Source organism: Esox lucius, chromosome 12 (genome assembly GCF_011004845.1).
Source record: "Esox lucius isolate fEsoLuc1 chromosome 12, fEsoLuc1.pri, whole genome shotgun sequence".
NCBI lineage: Eukaryota > Metazoa > Chordata > Actinopteri > Esociformes > Esocidae > Esox > Esox lucius.
In genome coordinates this window covers 3,622,325-3,643,764 of record NC_047580.1, presented here as the reverse complement: position 1 = coordinate 3,643,764, position 21,440 = coordinate 3,622,325, and the positions used below count along the sequence as shown (strand labels likewise).

Here is a 21,440-nt window from a genome sequence, read left to right as displayed (position 1 = left end):
ATCGCAATGTTGATGCTGAAACGATATATCGTGCAGCCCTACATCACTGCATTTGCTCATGAACACCTCCGAAAACCATTGTCAGCATCCACAAATGCAAGTTAAACCTCCATGCAAAGAAGAAACCAAACATAAACAACATCCAGAAATGCAGACGCCTTCTCTGGGCCGGAGCTCATTTTAGAAGGACTGAGGTAAAGTGGAAAACTGTCCTGTGGTCTTTCGAATCAAAATTTATCTGTGAAGGCACCTTAAATGCTGAACAACATATACTGGTTTTGGAGAAACATATACTGCCATCCCTACATCTTTTTTGGAGATGGCCTTGCTAATTTCAGCAAGACAATCCCAAAACACATTCTGTACATACTACAACAGCATGGCTCCGTAGTAAAAGAGTCCGGGTGCTAAACTGGCTGCAGTCCAGACCTGTCACCCATTGAAAATAGTTGGCGCATTATGAAACAAAAAATACGACAAAGGAGACCCTGAAGCGTTGAGCAGCAGAAATCCTTTATCAAACAAGAATGGGAAAACATTTCACTTTCAAAACTACAGCAATTGGTAGACTCAGTTCCCGGACACTTGCAGTGTATTGATAAAAGATCAACAAATATGTTAAATGACCATCCACCCCCGGTTTTCAGACCTCTCCATTGCATCATTATGAGCGTGGGAAATGTATGATATTCATTGTATTATATAGACTGCTTACAAAACAAATCTGATTCATGGAGGATTCTGTTTGAGTCATCCTCAAAATGTCAACTGTCTTGAGTTTAGCAATCTTGGAAACACATATTCCATTGTTCACGTCTCCTTTCCTCACATACTCTTAGAAGAATCCATTTGAGTGTATACTATTGACATCCGTGTTTGTCAAGCTATGGGTTGCATTTGTAAACATATCCTCATGTATAATAAATTCAAGAGGATGCCACTTAATTCATCCACAAAATGTTAACTGGGTTTAGCACTAAAACAGTCTAATGCCATGGTTTTAAATAAATCACTATATTTAGAGATCAGTGTTTGATATTTATCCACGGTCATCAAACCTGTTAGGTTTTAACACTGTAGAACCTACAAACCATGCAGAATTTTGTGCAAAATGGTTGAAAATAGATGTCTGTCCATAATACAAACATGACACCTTGTTAATGTATTTTTCAATGCTTCAAAAACTATGGGAAGAATCCCTTTGTGTCCCATTTACCTTAATGTTTGATTTGCAATTGTTTGCGTACACACATCTTTGGTAACTTTGGTTAATACTTGTATTATCTGTTTTTCATGTCTTTTTCGATGTCGATGTCTGCAGACCTGGGTGAGTATTACATTACTGTATGTTGTTGTGGCACCTATTCTGCCAGGAATCCCTATGTTTGCACCTTCTCACACTTTTACAGTGCGCTGCCCAGGGTGCAACATTAACAATGGCCCGCTGGCCAAGGGCCAGTAAGACCTAACGCTGGGCCAGTAGATAAAGACAGTCAATTTCCCCTTTAAATTCATAGTATCGTATTAAGACGTTTGCTTGTCGTCTTTGCCACTCTTCACCCCTTCAAAAGTCAATTTCCCTATTAAAATGAATAGTATTGTATTAAAAGTTTTGCTTGTCACCTTTGTCACTCTTCCCCCTTCGATTTCCATTTGTTCGCGCATTAAAAAGCATCCGTGGCGATTTTTCTCCCGCTGGGTGTGGTACAGTACCGGTGTCATCTTTTTGACCAATAATATTCGATGGCTCATCTATTTTGACCAATCATATTTCATAGTTTCTAGAGCAGGACCCAAATATAAGGTGACCAGATGGTTTTCTGAAATGAAAACCGGGGACATTTCCATTTTGGCGATATATTGGCAATATATCGTTAAAATGTCCAATGTTATTACCTATGATGAACAAAAATGGGACAATTCCAGTTTAATGTATTTAGTCTCACAGGCACACTGTGATAGACATAAAAAAGAATTAGCTATATTACAGAAACACTACAGACAATACTGAACAACAGAATAAATAAATGAGATGAGATTGGTAACTACATAATATACCTAATCTGTGCACTCAGAAATGTTCAGGCCTATTTTCTCCAGGATTGAATGTGTCACTCTTCTTACTCTGTTAACATTTTCTTCTTCTCTAATAGTTTTTCCTCTTTTCTTCACGTCTTCCTTCCCTTCCTTTTACCTTTCCACCTCACTCTTCTACACTCATTCCTTCACTATTTTTACTCCCTTAACCTTTTCACGCGTGAGTTTCAAATATGCCTTAACGGCCCCCCAGAGTGAGTTTTTTTGCGCGTGAGTTCAGCACTCACTCAGAGTTCCAGAATTTGATTGTGACGTCACAAAACATTTAATCTGCAGCTTCCCAAAAACACCACGCTGCTTACTAGTTATGCATCTAATTTTTTATTTAAATTATATTAACAAACTTCTACAGGTAGTAACTGTTAAAAATGTATATTGAATAATTATGAACCAATCTTAAAAATGCTGTCTTATTTCTAAAGATCGCGGCGAGAAAGATACTGAAACGCTTCACTTGTTGTATCAATAAAACATACGCAATCTATCAGGCAATAGGTGGTATGTAAATAGTTTTACGTAATTATTCAGAAGCTCTCAAAAAAGTATAGATTCCGATTCTTGCATTTAGTAATGGACAAATGCGATCAGTGAAAAGGTAGATTTTTGAAGATTACGAGCTTTTTTCTCAACAAAATAGTGCTACTGTTTTAGTTTGCGGCATCGGTTTGCTACTAGATCTGCCAATTGAACTATTGTGCGTGAACCCTACCAAAACAAACTGACTGGATTAACCCCACGTTAGCTACATGCATTGAGTGTTGACATGAAGTCACTTTGCCAGGTAAGGAACACTAAATACATTGCATTGCAAGCTTCTCTTTTTGACTCAAATTCAAAGAGCTGCAAAGAGCTGGTTTATGTGTAACTGTAGCTAGCTAGCAAACGTCAGCTAACCGCTAGCAAACGTCAGCTAACCGCTAGCAAACGTCAGCTAACCGCTAGCAAACGTCAGCTAACCGCTAGCTAACAAAGTTTGACCTGTAATGCAGTGCAGCTAAAATGAAGATCATAGTTTCCCCAGGATGGCAAATCTGTCCGAAAGACTGGCAAATGTAAATGACCATCAGGTCTTAGAGTAACTCACCTTTCTTTATCTTTGATTGATAAAAAGCATAGCAGCACCCTCAACAGGTAACGTAACTTGAAAGTTTTTACACAATGATTTTGACAGGTTGTCAGCTCTTTCAGGAAATGGTTAGATGCTCTATAGTAGTCGCTAATATAATTCGTTTTTGCGTATTATATTTATGGTAGAAAATCTAACTTCTAGTGTTGGCTACCTGTTGGTACGTAAGTAACACTTTTTTATGCTTGCTACCTGGTTAATAACATAGTGTGGTCTTGAAACAATTACAATCAGGAAATGAAGTTATAAACGCTGTTTGAGCTAAATGTGAGTAAATAACAGCGCGGTCTGACCAGCCATTGTTACGTCACTCGTACCTAGGCGTTCTAATGATGCGTTCTAAACGATACGTTCTAATCACACCGGTGTGATCGTACGCTTCAGGGACCACTCTAGACTGATCACACCGGTGTGATCGTACGCGTCAAAGGGTTAATTTTTCCTTCACACTCAATCTTGAATGTTACGAATAGTACACTATTAGACAAAATAGTTTGGTTAACAGATTCCCATTGCTTACCTAATTGTTGTTTTTAATCTCAAAAACATTGTTTGGAAAAATAAATTGGAAGGCTGTGTAATCATATCTTTACCTTTTCTCTATCTTCACTCTTCGTCCTCTCCAGCCGTCCTCTTCACTCTGTATGCTAATGTTATCCATGAACATTTCTAAAAATCTATTTTCACACTAATTATTATAATGCCAAACCACTACAATTCTAATCTTCACATAAATATACTCATAATAATTCTGCATTAATTTATTGTGATCATATTTTCATAGCCGGACAACTACATGTTTACATGTGAACGCTTCTTTATAGCTACCATAACAGTCACTAGCTAACCTAGCTAGCTAACTTAGTCTACATAGCTAACGTTAACTACCATAACCTATTGAAAACCTTATAGAGCAGATCATCTATCTATTTAATAAATTGTGACATTATAACATCCCTACAGTAGCTAGTATTTCACATGACTGAAACCTGTCTTGAAAAGACGTTTGTGGTGATGTGGTGGATTCACTTGCCTCTTGCGATCTTCTGGCCGAGTTTTCCAAAGCAGTTTTCTCAAAAATTAGTGCGAGCAAGAATTTAGTAGAAGAGTTATGCTGCTATAGCGAGCAGCCCCCTCTGCCAAAACAAGCACAACACGATTGAGACGTCAACCGTTAGGCTCTACTGCCCGATCTTTCTTGTCACGTCAAATATTATTTCTCTTTGCTGTTTAATGCACAGTTTTTCCGGGGACCGCGCCACCAGAAACAGGGACTGTCCCCGGAAAACAGGGACCTCTGGTCACCCTACCCAAATATGGTATTGTACCAGGCAAAGCAAATGCGATTATTTTTGTTTTCGTGGAAAGAACCGGTTCCATAGGTCGAAAATGATAATGGCATAGGACGCGTACTGTACTGCCGTTCATGTTGTGCGTTCCCAATGAAAGCCGATAAGGCAGGGTTGTTTATTAAGGGAACAAACAACTACCGAAAGCCTGCTTTTAAGTCCCTGCAGCATGTCCCGCATATTGTGGACAAAGGGCCTGTTGACAACCCGGGTCTGAAAATAACACCCGTCGAGTGTCAAATATGGGTAGGTTTTATGTTTGGCGAGTAAATTTCAGAAAGCTATCTGCCACACTCGCGGGTAAATGTTTGTATCCAACGTTTCCCTCTTATTGTAATGAGAGAAGCAGAGAGCGGCGCTGCAAAGTTGTGATGGGGCAACAGAAAACCAGAATATTTTATGACATGCAACCTTTTTACCAAGCTTAGCTCATTTTACTTTACTTTTACGCATTTTCCATCCTGGGCAGTTCACTATCGCACGAGCATCGGAGCAGAGCAACAACTTTCGGATTATCAAGCTAGTAGTGATGTGCAATTTGCGAACGATTCGTTCCTTATGAATTATTCTTTTTAGTGACTCAGGACTCACAAGTCCTTTTTTCTAGTGACTTGTTCAATTGTATCGTTCATAAGATGCAATTCATTCTTTTGACAGCGGATTAATACAACATGATCACTTGCTTCACACCCGGTCCTCCAGATCAGATCAACTTCTAAGTACATTCGCAGAGAAAAATATTGTAGCGACCTTGGTAGGGCCGCTACTCGCCCCTCCAAAAGCGATATCCCTATTTGGAGCAGTGGGGAGCCGAAGGTCGCGGGTTCGTGACACTGCCCTGCCAGACGCTACAATAGATTCAGGCAGGAACATCATAAAGACATCTTTATAACTGATAATTGAACGCAGACTATAATAATTATTATATTTAGTTGATTACTGAAAAATAAATGATGAAAACAAGCACTGAGCCGCTGCCTTTGACCAAGTAAAAATACTTTTTTTTAAATCTTCATTTCTTTGAACGGCAGCGGAGTTCTACCCAACCACGGAATACGCTGCTAGTTTTACGTTCGCTAAGAAAAATAGATCAAAACAATTGCATAATAAATACATGTTTGTAACAGATAATTGGAAACATGGTAGGTCTAAAATAATTAATGGGGTAGTTGATTATTGGTTAAGGATAAACTCAGATGAAATCATACACTGAGCCTTTGCCTAATTAACGACTGACCTGGTCAGTTTTATCGTTCAACTGAACGGTTGTTCCGTTCATTTGAACGGCTACCAGCGGAGTTCTACCCCGTCCGCTGGCTTCCAGCTCAAACTCAAATAAACGAAAATACTTGAAAGAATCTAACTTTTTACTGGACGACTAGACAAGATCCGAGTCAGTAGAAAGAGTCGAACTTCCCATCACTACAAGCCAGCGAGTGAGATCAGAGAAAACTAACTGGCTGAGTCTGCATGCGCACGTTAACTATCAGTAATAGTAAGTGTCTGTATTGATGGCCATTCGAGGTTTCATTACCGTTCTTCTAGCAGCAGGATAATGCTAGCAGCGCTAACTCTGATTTTATTTTTCAGAATAAAAGCCATAATGGAAATATATAAGGCAATGTAGGTAACAATATAGGCCCGGTTTCCCAAAGCACTAAGATGATTGTAAGAATGAAATATATAAGGCAATGTAGTTAACAATATAGGCCCGGTTTCCCAAAGCACTAAGATGATCGTAAGATGCACATAAGTGCCTCGTTATTTTATCAGTGGGTTTCACGAAAGCATCGTTACTTAAGTGGCACGTGACATCGCTGGATAATTAACGAGTGCTCCGGAACAATCGCTAGTCCAACTTAACCGATCTTAACATGCGTGGAGTCATCGCAAACAGTTAATATTAAGGCAATAGAAAAATTATCAAACGGTTTTAATTTAGACCAATTTCTTTAGTCTTGACACATTATATAATAAGTGCGTGAGTGGATGTTAATGTAATTGAATGCAATTGTCAACTGAGAATAAAGAAAAGCGTATATTTCACGTGTTTGACCACCCGCATTAGGCTACAAGGCTACGGTCTTTGATATATAGGTGGTGGCCGTCAAGAAGGACATTAATTTATTCAGCTCAGAATTCTTGTTTTGCGTTCCATTTATATTTCAAGCAATTCGAATGGATTTTTCCAATTATGCCACGTTATTTGGAAACTGGGCCTAGATTTGTAACTGTATTGCCTAATATGAGGGCTTTTATTTTGAAAAAGAAAATCTGAGTTAGCGCTGCTTGCATAATATCCTGCTGTAAGAAGAACGGTAATGAAGCCTCGAATGGCCATCACTAGTGGTCACATTGATATCAAGAAGGTAGCCATCGTTTAAGCGACAACCCAAGGTAAGCAGCTAGCTAGCTAACTGCCACAGCTCGATAGCTACAATGGATTAGCGTCATGCAGGCAACATAAGACATTTGGTATCGACAATAATACCTCTGGTATTTGTATTTAGCCTTTAAAATAAAAGTCGTTATATACATTTGGTGGCAACAATAAGACTTCCGATTTTTTCTATTTTGCCTTCAAAATTAAAGTATGCGATGTGTATGTTGTGTACATTTTCAAATGATAAACTACCTGGGGTAAAATATAAATTAAACAGATGACTATTTAAATAATGCAATATAAGGTAAAGAATATTATAAGTTGGAGCAGAGTGAAAAACGATGACAGCTTTAGTAAGTTCAAGTAGAGAACCTTTCTAATATAACCAAGAAACCAGGCAAGCTTAGTTAAGCCGGCCCACAATAAAAAAATTGGCCATCTCAAGATTCAAACCCGGGACACCCACATGAAAGGCTATGTTGTTAACCACTACACCACAGAGCTGTACATTTACTGGGTGTCAGTATATCCTCTTGTCTCTATCCTGAACAAATCCTCTTTTGCCACTGGCTGTTTTAATAGTTAATTGGCCATTCGTGAATGACATTGATATAGTTAAACAGACTAACATTTCTTACTAAGTTTACCTCCACCACAAATAGCGTCTGTGTATGCCGTTTGCCCCTGGCTGTTTTAACAGCATATTAGTGAGTAATAAGCTTTACCGGTATCTACTAACTGGAATAGTCATAAGAATTTAGCAATTGCTAGAGAATCTGCCAAAGCTATTTCATTTCATGGCATAATAATAATAATAATAATAATACATGGGATTTATATAGCGCTTTTCAATGACCCAAAGACGCTTTACAAAAACAAGCAAAACAAAGAACACTGAGAAATAAAATATACAACAACAAAGGGGCTATGGGAAGGCTTGTTTAAACAGAAATGGCTTAAGGCGGAGTCGGAAGGTGTTAAGAGAGTCAGAGTCAAGGATGGATTGTGGCAGTGAGTTCCAGAGCCGGGGAGCAACCCTGGAGAATGCCCTATCACCAAAGCTCCGTAGCTTGGATCTGGGGATGATGAGGTGGCCTGCTGTACAAGAGCGGAGTGAGCGTGAAGGTTGATAGTGTTGAAGAAGGTCCGAGAGGTAGGGGGGAGCAAGTTTGTGGAGGGCTTTGTAAGTCAGGAGGAGTATTTTGTATTCAATGCGCTGTTTGACAGGGAGCCAGTGAAGCTCACAGAGGATGGGGGTGATGTGCTGCCAGGACTTTGAATGAGTAAGAAGCCTCGCAGCAGAGTTTTGAACCATTTGGAGCTTATGGAGGTATGAGGAGTTGATGCCGGACAAGAGGGAGTTACAATAGTCAAGACGGGAGGAGATGAATGCATGAATCAGAGTTTCAGCTGCAGGTGGGGGGAGGGAGGAATTGAGTTTTGCAATGTTACGAAGATGAAAGAAAGATGATTTGACAGTCTGTTTAATGTGTTGCTCGAAACAGAGGGTGGAGTCAAGGATGACCCCAAGGTTGCGAGCACAGGGGGAAGAAGAAACTACAGTGTTGTCAATGGTGAGAGAGAATGTGCCAGTTTTACTAAGGGTGGATTTGGTGCCAATGAGAAGAAGTTCTGTTTTTTCACTGTTGAGTTTGAGGAAGTTGTGATGCATCCATATTTTTATTTCAGAGAGACATGATTCAATATGGGCCAGAGGTGGGTTGGTGAGAGATTTGGTGCTGAGATAAATCTGTGTGTCATCAGCGTAGCAGTGGAAATTAAGGTTGAAGTGGCGGAGGATCTGACCAAGGGGGAGGATGTAAATGATGAAGAGTAAGGGACCCAGAACAGAGCCCTGGGGGACCCCCTGCGTGACTGTAGATATTTCAGATTTTTGGTGACTGAGGGAGATGTAATGGGTTCGATTTGTGAGGTAGGTTTGCAGCCAGGAGAGTGCGGTTCCCTCAACACCCAGACCCCTGAGCCTGGTGAGGAGGATCTGGTGGCTCACGGTGTCAAATGCGGCACTCAGATCCAGGAGAATCAGGATGTTGAGGGAACCAGCATCAGCAGAGATGAGGAGGTCATTGACAACTTTGAGTAATGCAGTCTCTGTGCTGTGGAGTGGGCGGAAACCAGACTGGAGGGGTTCAAACAGGTCATTGTGAAGCAGGTGTTGTTGGAGTTGAGAGGCAACCGTCCTTTCCAGGGTTTTGGCAAGGAAGGGGAGGTTGGATATCGGGCGGAAATTGTTCAGGATGGTGGTATCTAGTCCAGGCTTCTTTAAGATGGGAGTGACAGCAGCAGTTTTATAGATGGACGGGACAATGCCATGGGTGAGGGATAGGTTAATGATGCGTGTGATGTAGGGACAGAGTGCAGGCAGGCAGGCTTTAATGAGAGAGGCTGGAATGGGATCAAGGGAACAGGAAGTTGATTTGGACGAGAGTATAATTTTGGTGATATAGTCAGAACTTATTTATTTTCTTTCATTGCAAAACATTGTAATTTTGTATTTTATTTGTGAATGACATTTATACAATAACTATCAATAAAGGCGATGATAACTAACTTTTTCATCAAGTGAAAAGACGAGAGAATCTTGGAATCTACCAGAAATAATTAATATATGTCTTTTCTCTCAATAGATTCAAACTTAGGTCTTCCTCATGAGAGGCACTGTCTTTAACTGCTACGCCACGGCATTATACATTTCAGCAGTCGCTAGACTTCATTGAGGATTGTGTTAAACTGACTTCTTATTAAGTTTACCTCCACCATAGCATCTATGAACTGTATTGCTTTTGCCACTGGCCGTTTTAACAGCTTATTAGCCAGTAATAGGCTTACTGGTATCTACTAACTTCCTAGGAATAATCATAAGAATTGAGCAATTGCTAGCAAGACTGAAGATTAATTTTACCATGCCAGAAACAGTCGCAATATAAACGTTATACAGTTTCAGTTAAGGCTTACTATAATGTAGATCCTTAAGGTTTTAGCCAGCAAAGTTTTTGTCTGTATGGAGTAATTCATAATGCATACTTCGCTTCGCCTGCGGGGAGATACGAACTCCGGACCTATAATTCACAAATCTGCTTCTCTAACCACTTCGTGACTTAACAAGTGTCAGTCAGTCAGCCAGTCACTCACTCTCTCACTCAAAGAGACATTCGCTCTTCTTGGCTGACACTGCTTACGCTGTCTGGTAAAAAACAGATTCCTGATGTTATTGTTGTTTGTGTTATTAATCAGGTAGGCAATTCATGAAAAGTTTTAGAGAATGGTTAATTGAGGGGGAGTCCCTAGGTTATTAGGGAATATTACGTAAGTATTGTCAAATAATTAGTATTTAATAGGTTAAAGTTGACAAGGAAAATAAACTGGTGTAAAGGGATGACGTTATTTCAATACTTAAACAATGCAGAAACAACAGATTTTTAATTGGAAATTAAGTTTGTATTCAACATAATACATAATACCATATTTATGAAATTAATTAAACAGACAATTTATTATTTTGGCCAGTAAAAAACATGGTTTACATTCGTAAGCGGAGTCGGCCAAGAAGAGCAAATGTCTCTTACTGAGTGACCTACTGACTGCCTGTCTGAGTACACCTTGTTGAATAGTTTAGTGGGATCTACATCATCGTAAGCCTGAAATAAAACAGTTTGCGGTTATATTGGGACTGTTTCTGGTGGTTTTTTGAAGAACGCATCCGTGCATGCATTTTGGGTCAGGATAGACAAACACATTTGCTGGCTACAACATACATTAGTTATGTTATAGTAAGCCTTAACTTAAACTTAGTAAGAAATATTAGTCAGTCTAACTCTATCAATGTCATTCACGAATGGCCAATTAACTATTAAAACGGCCAGTGGCAAAAGAGGATTTGTTCAGGATAGAGACAAGAGGCTACATTGACACCTGGCAAATTTACAGCTCCTTTCATGTGGGCGACCCGGGTTTGAATCTCGAAAGGCCAAATTTTCTATTGCAGGCCGGCTGAATTAGGCTTGCCTGGTTTCTTGTTTCATGTACCAGTCCCCTTGACAGGTGAGCCAAAAAGTTAGTTTCGGACAATGTTGACAACCCTGTGGCTGCCCCAATGAAAGTCTGCCTGCTCTGAATGAATGAGGTGACGCATAGACAAATGAATAACGACCGCCTATCATGTTGTGAAGAGGGATAAACCATTCACAGACTACTGCCATGACATAGTCCGTTGAATTTGGATAGAGAAACCATACGGACATGGCTTGTGTGTCATGTTAACTACGCCTGCCTAAGCGTTTTCTAGCAGTGGCACACAAGAAGCCAGTCAACCAACGAGTGCAGGTACTGTATTGTGCCATATTTATATTACCATAAATATATTAACTCAAATATTTTACATTCATGCTTTTATGCCACATCAAATAAGCAGGCATCTTCATGAAAAGATGATAATGATATTTATTGTAGCTATTTATAGTAGCTAAATATTTTGATTTACCTACTATAAATATAATTTATTAAAAAGTTATGATGTGTGTTGCATTATATGATGTTTTTTTTTTATTCAGTTCGGGCCAGTAGAAAATACAGCCCGGGCCAGTAGATTCCAGATCAACTGGACTGATAGGACCAGTGAGAAATAAAGTTAGCATTGGACCCTGGCACTGCCTCCATCCATCAGTATCATCATTAACAGAACATTGGTTTCATGTATTTCCTATATTAGAGGTTAAAAGTGTGGAGCATTTTGGCTAGAATCTACCACTCAGGAAGCTTATGTTTAATGGCAAGTAAAAAGGCTGAGTGCAGTACAGTAGAAGCCAAAGATGTATAAATGTGACTCCTGTGTCCTGTTACTGATCCACCAGGGGGAACATAATGTTGGAACATTAAGGTCTTTGGACTTGTGTGTGTGTGTGTGGGTCTTGAACTGTTTCTCTGAGGCCGTACTGATTTCACAGCCCATATAATTTTGCCAGCTCCTGTCCTCAATTTATCTACTGTATGTTTCTTACTTGTTTGATGGTTGTTTGTGTCAATTTCTGTGGTCCTATGAGGTCTTAAGTAAGTGTATCAAATCAAATTATATTTATAGAGTACATTTCATATATGGTAGGCACAAATCAACAAATTAAAGATGAGAAAGCTCAAAACGAGACAATTGACGATTGTAAAACAAAACCTTTTTGCCGTATAAAAAATAGTAACACAAATCGGAGTGGACCTCAGAGACTTGTGAATTTAGTTTGAAACAGTGCCAGTCCCGTAGCCAGCGGGAGGTATATGATAGATCTTTGCCTCCCATTCCACCGCAGACAGAACACTGCAGAACAACGCTGGGTGTTTATTCAATCCTGACTTTATTACTGGCACACTAGTGCTCAATTATCCACAGATTTATGGATTGGCGTGGTGTGTTTGCCCAAATGAAGGGTTGCTTGTTGCCAAAGTGCATGTTCGTGTGTATGTAATAGTGAGTGTGCGCCAATGCTCAATCGGGGATCCTTAGGTGCAAATAACAGGGCTTTTAGTGGAAAACACTGCTGACTCATAACAAAAACCAGACCTGGATTTAAATACTGTTTCAAATGTATAACTTCCTTTTGCACACATTTCAAAGTAAGTTTTCCAATATTTTTACTAGAATCCAATTCAAGTCAACAATATTATAATCTTTAACTTTTTCATTCAACCTTTATTTTAGCAGGGGAGGTCAAGACCAGAGGTCTCTTTTGTGCATGAGCACTGCATCAGCATATATTGTACATTTTATTAAGTATGAGGATCACACCCCCAAAAAGAAAAATAACACACAATACATTAGACACAAAGACATTCTTCATGTGAATATTCTAAGGTTAAAATGGGACAATTACAATTTCATCCAGACATAATCTTTATCTCATTGTGAATCTGTGACATTTGAAATCTGAGGTCCACAAGCATTATCCAACCAACCTGAACAACCAGTAGCAAATCACAAATCTGCCATGAGAAATTTGCAAAAACCACTTCAACAGCATGTGTAAAGCTGGTACATACTTAAAACTGTTATTGCAGGAAAAGGTGGATCTACCGAAAATTAAGATATGGGGGTTAAGTACTTATGCAACCAACATATTTCTGTTTTACATTTTTATTGTTAATCTTTCATAGATAAAACCAAGGTCACCATACACAAATTCCTTTTGACTGTTAATGTTTTAAAACATCTAACATCCTTTTGAATTGCCCTAGATGCACCAAGTCATTACATTTTAAATTATCCTGGAAATTATTCCAAATGTGAGATGGAATAAGATGGAGTTTGCCATCACTGAGAACAACACATTCAACAACACATTCAAACATTATAGGTTCTATTTCTGAATGTCAGCAGATATTTAAAGCATGGTAGTCATTTGTGCAGGACAGCCTTAAAAACAGAAAGTGAGAATATATTTGAAAAGTGAGTATACTATAATACGCTGATTCAACCCAAGTAGTTTAGCTTAATTTCAAATACAATTGGGTAGCCTATTCAAATAACCAAATAGAAATGTCAATAGTCAAATGACAGAAATAGTTTTAGACTGTGTAAAATAAATAGTGGGTTTAATATCAGATACTTAAAAGGATGGCCCTAATATGCTCCCACCTTATGGAAGTTACCTGAATTACAGCAACAATACATTCAAACTAGTTCTCTCTACTCATGCCAGTTTTACCTTCACTGGTCGACCAGCTGTAAAACTATATTTTGGGATTTCTAATGACGAATTGTTTTTATACACTATTATTCCATTATTACTGCATTAATTATGGAATTGCAAAAAATGCTAAAGAAATCCACACAATGCCCCTTTATATATAAAATGTAGCACATAATATAGTTAGGTTAAAAATGCACACGCCCCAGCACACACTCACACATTTTATGCATTTCTGTTCTTGTGAAGACATTATTCCCACCCAATATCCTATTTTCCCATATCCCCTAATCCCCTACTTAATAATGCCACCTGGGACTTTTACAAACCTATCACTTTTTCCTAATTTGGTGTTTAATCAATTAGTTGAAGCACTATCATATCTCAGTTAGCAATAATATTCGGACTTTGAAAGCGATTGGTTTTGTTGACATGGGGCACATATCGGCTGAAATCTATGTGAGATAACAGTACACAGTATACAGTTTTAAGGTCATGTTTTGATCTTGACAGTGCAACTTTCATAACCAGTGTCCAGAAATCTCGGTACGCGTCTTTAACTGAAACCTAGCCTGTAATCCCTAACTGTAATTCTAACACTGACTCCAATTGTAACTTAAACCTAACCCCTCATCTCTAATGACCCAACAAGGTAAGAATGTTCCTTCTTTCATTATCCTCACTCTCTATATGTTCCTTCTCTCAGTTTCTTCCCTCCTTTTTCAAGAATGGGTCATGTCTGGTGTGTGTGTGTGTGTGTGTGTGTGTCATGTTAGATAGTATTTATCTTAGTGTGGTTACAGACATAGACTCTCCCTTAGGTCGTCCATCTTACTGCTGCTCCTGTCTCATTACTGTCTCACACACACACACTCACACACACTCTCTCTCACACACACACAAACACAAACACTCATCACAAAGACTCCTGTCACATTACTGTCAGACAGACTCTTCGATTGGTGTGACCCCAGCACAAAGGTCACATCAAAGTTTAAAGGAAACTGAGGAGTCATTTTACTGGACGATACAGAATTCACCCTTCAGGCCTAAAAGTACCAGAGCTCTGAACTGTGTGACAGGAATATTAAATGGAGTAGAGGAATACACAAATGCTAAAAGTGGGGTATTGTTGCTAGATATTCTGGGGAAATAAGTGAGGTTCCAGCAAAAAGAGTTTATACCAAAGAGTAGTCTCTGAAGGAGTTTTTATTGGAGGTTATGTGTATGTGTACTGGAAGATAGATTGCTTTTTAATCAGCCCCTTGGTGTTGGAGCACCTTCACATGGCCTGGTAACAACTGTCTGAGGTGATAGAGGGGCAGAACATCAACGCTTCCCCCTTCAAACATTTGGCTAAGTAGTGGAATGGATACTTGATTAATGTAACAAACAGGACATTTAAATTGATGTCTTCCACTGAGGGAAAGAGCTTAGTCATCGAGTTCCTATGCTTAGCCCAAGGTGTAAAAGTGCTACTAGGACAACATATAAAAACAGAACACAATCTATTTAAATATATTTAAGGTGACAATTTTAAGTGGTTGTGATGTGAGGTAATGGAATATTAGCAATAGGTTTATATCCTATACACTAATTCATTTATTGGTGATGAACAGATTTACATGTGTACGGTTCTATTTTGTTAGCGTATGCATACTACTCTATTCACCTACGAAGATATAGGGAGATGGACAGAGATAGTAGTGTAGCGCAGGTTTTAATTAGCAGTTAACATAAGAGGTTCACTAAGTTGCATTCACTACAGCTGTTGACTGAGGATTCTTAGCCAGGCACTTGGTAAGGTCAGTTGCAATCTGTATTACAGTGACAATACATCGGCTTCAGCTAATCTAAGGCAGATGGGCAATGAGTCCTTGGTGTGAAGTGAATTTTGCTGGTCCTCTCTAATATGCAGGCAGTTAACCTCTGATAACCCAGCTGCCTGGCCTATCAGAGTCAGCGCTGGGTCAGCACTTTGGTATGTCAGAGAAGGATTGTGTGTGTCATGGAGAGGAGCCTTTCTCTTGGCATGAGAGGGTAGGAGCTGGATTTCAGCCGACTCACATGAATGCCCCGAAGACTGTGGATATGTCGACAGAACAGGATGTTTCCTGTGTATTCATTGTCAGTATGTTTGTCTGTGTATTGTTTATTAAGGAGCAGGTGTGCTGGACACTGCGAATGTCCGCGTTGGCTGGGGATGCTTTCCCATACAGCCGTTGATGCGAATCTGACTTTGTCCTGGCATTCTACCCAGAAGTGTATCTTGGTCTAGGGACCTGTGGATGTGTCATTCTCTATAAGCTTGTTACATATAGATTCATTTATTAGAAAGTTAAGGATAAAATGTGTCTTTCTGTAGAGAAAGACAATGCCTTGCATTGTTAACTTTGATGACAGTTGTTGATTATGGCGTTATTATTTATATGAATGCATCTACCTCTGTTTTAAAACCATCACAACATAATTTATTATAGAGCATTACGCTTCATTACAGTTGTGTTTCCTAATCTCTATAGCCAAAGGTTGGATGTCCCTCTTTGAATCACATCAATTTATGCATTTCACACTTTTTGTTTTTAAGGATCTCCTGCACAAATCACCACCATCCATTACTTCTCTGGTGACATACTGAAATATGAGCTATCAGACACAGCCTTATGGCTGGTTAACTCTGAACATCCCTTCAATCTTCACATAGTATGGTAGATCAGCTTTTAGTTTTTCTGCACAATTGGAATAATTTCCATGAAGAATATGTTTTTGTCTTAGGAATTGTGTGTTCATGTTTTGTTTTTCTTATTTTTTTGGGGTGTATGTATTGCATATGTCAACTCGGCTCAACCGCAAAAAACATCCTTTGGTCTCAGCATAACCCCCCTGCTAATATAAAGGTTAAATAAATACAAATATGTAGCTAGGTGCAGCCCGTGCTTCACTTTTTTTTTGTCGTTCTTTACTTGTTGAAGCCTTCCGGTCTTATTTTGTTCACAAATACTCTCTCTGGTCACTATTTGATCAATATTATGTAATGTAATCCTATGCCTCATATTTCTGACTAGTGGGCATAAAGAGAAACATTTTTCGTCTCTGGCCAGTCAATAGCCCTGGAAACTAGGGTGCCGATTTGTTTTTGCATGGCCCGGTGTGTCGACCTTCAATGTTTGCAACGTGAAAGAGAACATTGCATTGCTATTTAGACTGCCGGTCTGCCCTGCATGTGTTTGATTATGCTGCCTAAATAGCTGGCCTAAATAAAGTGCATGTTTGCGTTGTGCCTGTTTGTAATAGCCTACTGTTACAAGTTACAACAGTCATGTTTGTTTTAACCTACAACATGTCAAAGTGTGTAGAGTACTGGGCGGATGAAGCGGTACACAGCAGTCTTCTTACTGCAATTCATCCTAAGTTAAAACAGGTTTTATTTCTGCTTGTCAGCTATACAGTATGAGGCAGAGACGGTAGACTACGTCATGTCGATCAAATTCCGATTAAAGCGAGAAACGTAAAGCAGATGTGTAGGAAAAGGGAAAGGGAGAATGTGTAGAATACAGTCATGTGCACAGAACCTTTTCCGTGCATTTTTCTGGAAGTTTCCGGACACTTAAGGCCAGTGATACTTTTGAGTGAAGGTCTGAGCCGGATATGCAGCTACTCTCTTCCCTTTAATACGGTCATGTGAAAAACTATGTGCACAGACTGGAAAGTTGTCTTTATTTTACATGCTTGGGCATATGGATACGTAATCTTCGCTTCAACACTACTGGCACATAAAGGTAACTTTATTTAATGAATGATACTGAAATATTATAGTTTGCAATCATTAATTATCAACATCTAATAAAAAGGCATTTTCATGCTACCTGAAAAATATGTCCCCCCCTGTTCAGTTAGTGTTGCCCCCTTTGGCTTCTTCATTCCTGAACTCCAATCTAGGCCAGGTTTGTGGAGTGTCTTTCTGACAGTTGACTCTTGCACTTCAACACTGATTATGACAAGAGAGGACTGTAGATCCCCTGATTTTACCCAGGGGTTCTTAAAGATTTCCATGAGCATCTTTCAATCAGCTCTTGGGCTGAATTTGTTTGGAAGACCTGTCCGATGTACATTGCCAGTGGACTGGAATTTTCTTCATTTGTAGATCAGTCATACAGTGGAATGATATACTTCTAATTGCTTGGAAATATCTTAGTAACCCCTCTCAGATTCATGATCGTCTACACTTTTTCATCAGAGCACCTCGGTCAGGTCTATTGATCGTGGCGTGATTTGTGGTGTGTTAAGACAATAGCAGTCCCAACTTATTCTCTAATGATTTGGTATACCTGATTCAATGTTTTGCCATTTAGTGAAATGGTGAATGTAGGGTTGCACTAACTTTTTCTGCACAATGAAATTGCATTTCTGTTTATTTTAATGCATGCATTTTTTCAACGTTTTTATGTGGGGGTATTTGTTAAATATGGGTAAGTTTTATTAATAAATGTGGTTGGAATTTAGTTTAAATATTCTTGTGTCCAAATATGTACAAAAAATAAATATTTCCAGGGAGTCAACTTTTTTACATGACTGTACTTACTTTCATGTACCCACTCACTCTCTCACACATAATCCCAATTTGTGTGTTGGATTGTCTTGTTTGATTTCTCTACCAAAAAACACAAATACAGAGCTTAAATGGAGAATCACATTTAGATATTCCTTACACACAGTCACACACACACACGCATACAATATTTCTGCACAGTATTTGTGTAGCAATAAGATACGTCAAAGCACCATAAAGCATTTATCACTCAGAAATATGCTTGTTTCCTTTCCACCGACTGTTTGTATATCTAGTGAAAGTAACATTTAGTGAACTGCTTGAGATAAGACTCAGTCTCCCTGGGTCTTCACACAACTACATTTTCCTAGTGCCCTTTGATGTTTTGGGTAAATAGAACATTTCTAAGGATATGTGTAAATTAAATGTTTTGAATCATGCCAGAATCCTTCAGCTTCATTTGCAAGCTCATACTTTTTTTTTTTACTTTTTACAAAAGGAGACCTTTGGAATTTAAAAATCTAATTTGTAAGGTTAAACAAATGATCATCTGAAAAAGGCAAAAAGAGAGAGTGAAGGAGCATGAGAGGGAGACCCACCATTTCAGATTTTCGTTGTACTGTACTTCCACTGTTCAATGACAAAGTTAAATTAAATATAATAGAGTCAAAAAGAAGAATGGATGGAACGAGAGAAGGAGTGAATGGAGAGGAAAGGATGAAGGGAGAGAGAAAAGGAGGGGTAAAAAAGGAACAATGTGTTCTGAGCCAGGAGAGAAGGCAAGTTGCTTGTTTTGGAAGTGGTGTGTGGGGATCGCTCCAGTTGGAGGACAAAGAGGAAATGTGAAAAATGACTTTTAATACGCTCTGTTAAAGAGTTGACAGGCCCTGTGATCTGAAGCTGCAGTACTCAGTTTCTGCCTCTCTCTTTCTCCCTTGCATTCTCTCCCTCTCAATCAATCTTTGTTTTGATTAAATTCTTCTTTTAAAAAAAATATTAATTATGCCTGTTTTCTCCCCCCCTCACCTCCATGATTTCCAATTTGCAATTATGGCCTTGCTTCATTAAAATTATACCCAGATGGTTCGGGAGAGTCCAAGATGGGGTCATTAATGCACATCTCCCAAAGCTATTCTTCTTACATTTAAGTAATTTACCAGATTGTCTTATCCAGAGCAACTTACGATAGTGAGTGCATACATTTTAATAATTTTTTTTCCTTATACTGGACCCTCCTGGGAATCAAACCCACAACCCTGGCTGTGTTAGCACTATACTCTAACAGCTGACCACAGGGAGTCGCTAGTATGCAACAAGGCAACGCTATCTGACATTCCGGCCTCCAGCCCCAGGCGGTACTGAGCCCTGCCCAATGTGTGGGCACCGCTCGCTCTCCACACATCATCTTCCTCCCTCTTGATTTCAATCAAAAGTCAGTGTCTGCTTGTTAACTATTTAGGTAGGTAACTCACCAGCTCAAGTCTACAGTTCTCCACCACCAGACCACAGAAAACACACTCACACACTCATACCCTTTTGTGTAGCAGAGCAAAAGGGGTGAGGGCATATCACCTATCAAACAGACCAACATTTCACACGGTGGGTTGGTTTATCCACCTGTACCGGTAGCAGGTCTCTGTTTGTGCTGTTATGACAGCTGATCTGTTGCAGCTTTGACATGCATTTGGCTTATACAAACACACGCCTTGCCCCCATGCCTTCCATGTGTGTGTATATGTGTTCAGTGCTGCTAAAACTGTTATGTGCAGTGTCAGAGTCCCTCTAGAAATCCACTATCCTTGTAAATGTGTGTGAAGAGGCCCAATTAAAGATGTAGTTAGGGTTAACCCTCTCTTTGCCTGCCTCTTTGAAATGAAATCCAATGTTATTTGTCAACTGCTTTGTCAGAAACATCTGTCGGCCAACAGTGTAACTAACTACTAATTCTTTATCACAGCTGTACCGCTGAGAAGGGGGTGAGAGAGAAACTTGCAAGAAACACATTTCCGTTTCAGTCATTTAGCAGATAAAGCAACTTACAGGAGCAAATTGTGTCAAGTGCCTTGCTCCGGGGCAAAACAGATTATTATGTTTTCAACCTTGCCGGTTGGGGATTCAAACCAACAATACTGGCTCGACAGTCCCTTTTCCCACATACACACTTCAACACATCACACAGTCGTACATTTCTGTAACAGCGCAAATGTATGTAAAGCATATTTGATATTTGACATATGGCTACCTACCAGGATGTCATGACTGTCACTTGGAGAAAGGGAGAGAGAGAGAAAGTGAGGGCTTTGCTTTTAGTTTTCTCATTTAATGTATCCATTTATTAGATTTCATTTCAGTAGACCAGAGTATAGATTACCCACAAGGGTTGTAGCTGGCAGAACAGAAGACACACACACACACACACCTCCAAACGCTAGTCAGAGAGCCAGCATGGCAAATATTTGTCCAAATGTAGAGGAACTTGTAGATTGGTGTCAGGGGTAAACAGCTCAGTAGGCGCATATATAATAATGTACACAGAGAGCCGCCACTGCTTTGGGGAAGCTGTTTACAGTATCTGAGGGTTTTCTTAAGGGCTAATTTGTCACTGTCAGTTCTCTTTGCTTATGCCTCTTTTTTCAACGTGTCAAGTCCCAAAATTGTAGCTCAAAGGCTGTCTTTTCATTCTGTGCACTGTCTACGCGTGTGCGGTTGTGTGTGGATCTCAGGTGTTTGGCGTGTGTGGTAAATGGGTGCATGTCTCTGCCGTAAAGGACATGCACCCAGAAGCCAAGCCTGGCAAGACATGCGTTAGCCCTGTAATTAACAGCACACTACTGACAACAGATTTACACAACAGAAAAAGAGAGAGACTGTATGTGTGTTGAAAGATTTACACAAGCAGTGTCTCTTCATCTTCATTCAAGTCTTGTCTTGTCATGACACTGAACGTACCGTGTCAAACAGCTTTTACACACATACACACTTTGGTATCATTCTACTTTTGTGGAACAACTATTGGTTAACATTAAAAACATAAACATAACTGAAACCACTTAAAACCCAGTCCTAACCCTAAATCTAAACCCGATCGTACCTCTGAATGCTAAATCTAACCCTAACTTTAATCCATAAACTTAAAATAGTATTTTGTGCTTGGGAGGACCGGCCAAATGTCCTCAATTTCCTAAATGTTCCAGGGCTTACTGTGCGAGTACAGACTCACAAATACAGAGTAACAAGTATACAC

General features: G+C 39.4%; 1 protein-coding gene across 2 annotated transcripts in view; it reads left to right on the top strand.

Annotated features, from left to right (window-relative positions):
• The window catches only part of LOC105013995 (ERC protein 2), a 274,188-nt gene that overhangs the window by 112,627 nt on the left and 140,121 nt on the right, over nt 1-21,440 (top strand). For both annotated transcript variants that reach the window (XM_020051575.2, XM_020051576.2), the window contains one exon: nt 1,322-1,327. In XM_020051575.2, the coding sequence (XP_019907134.1) occupies nt 1,322-1,327 (6 nt within the window). The remainder of the gene's footprint in view (nt 1-1,321; nt 1,328-21,440) is intronic.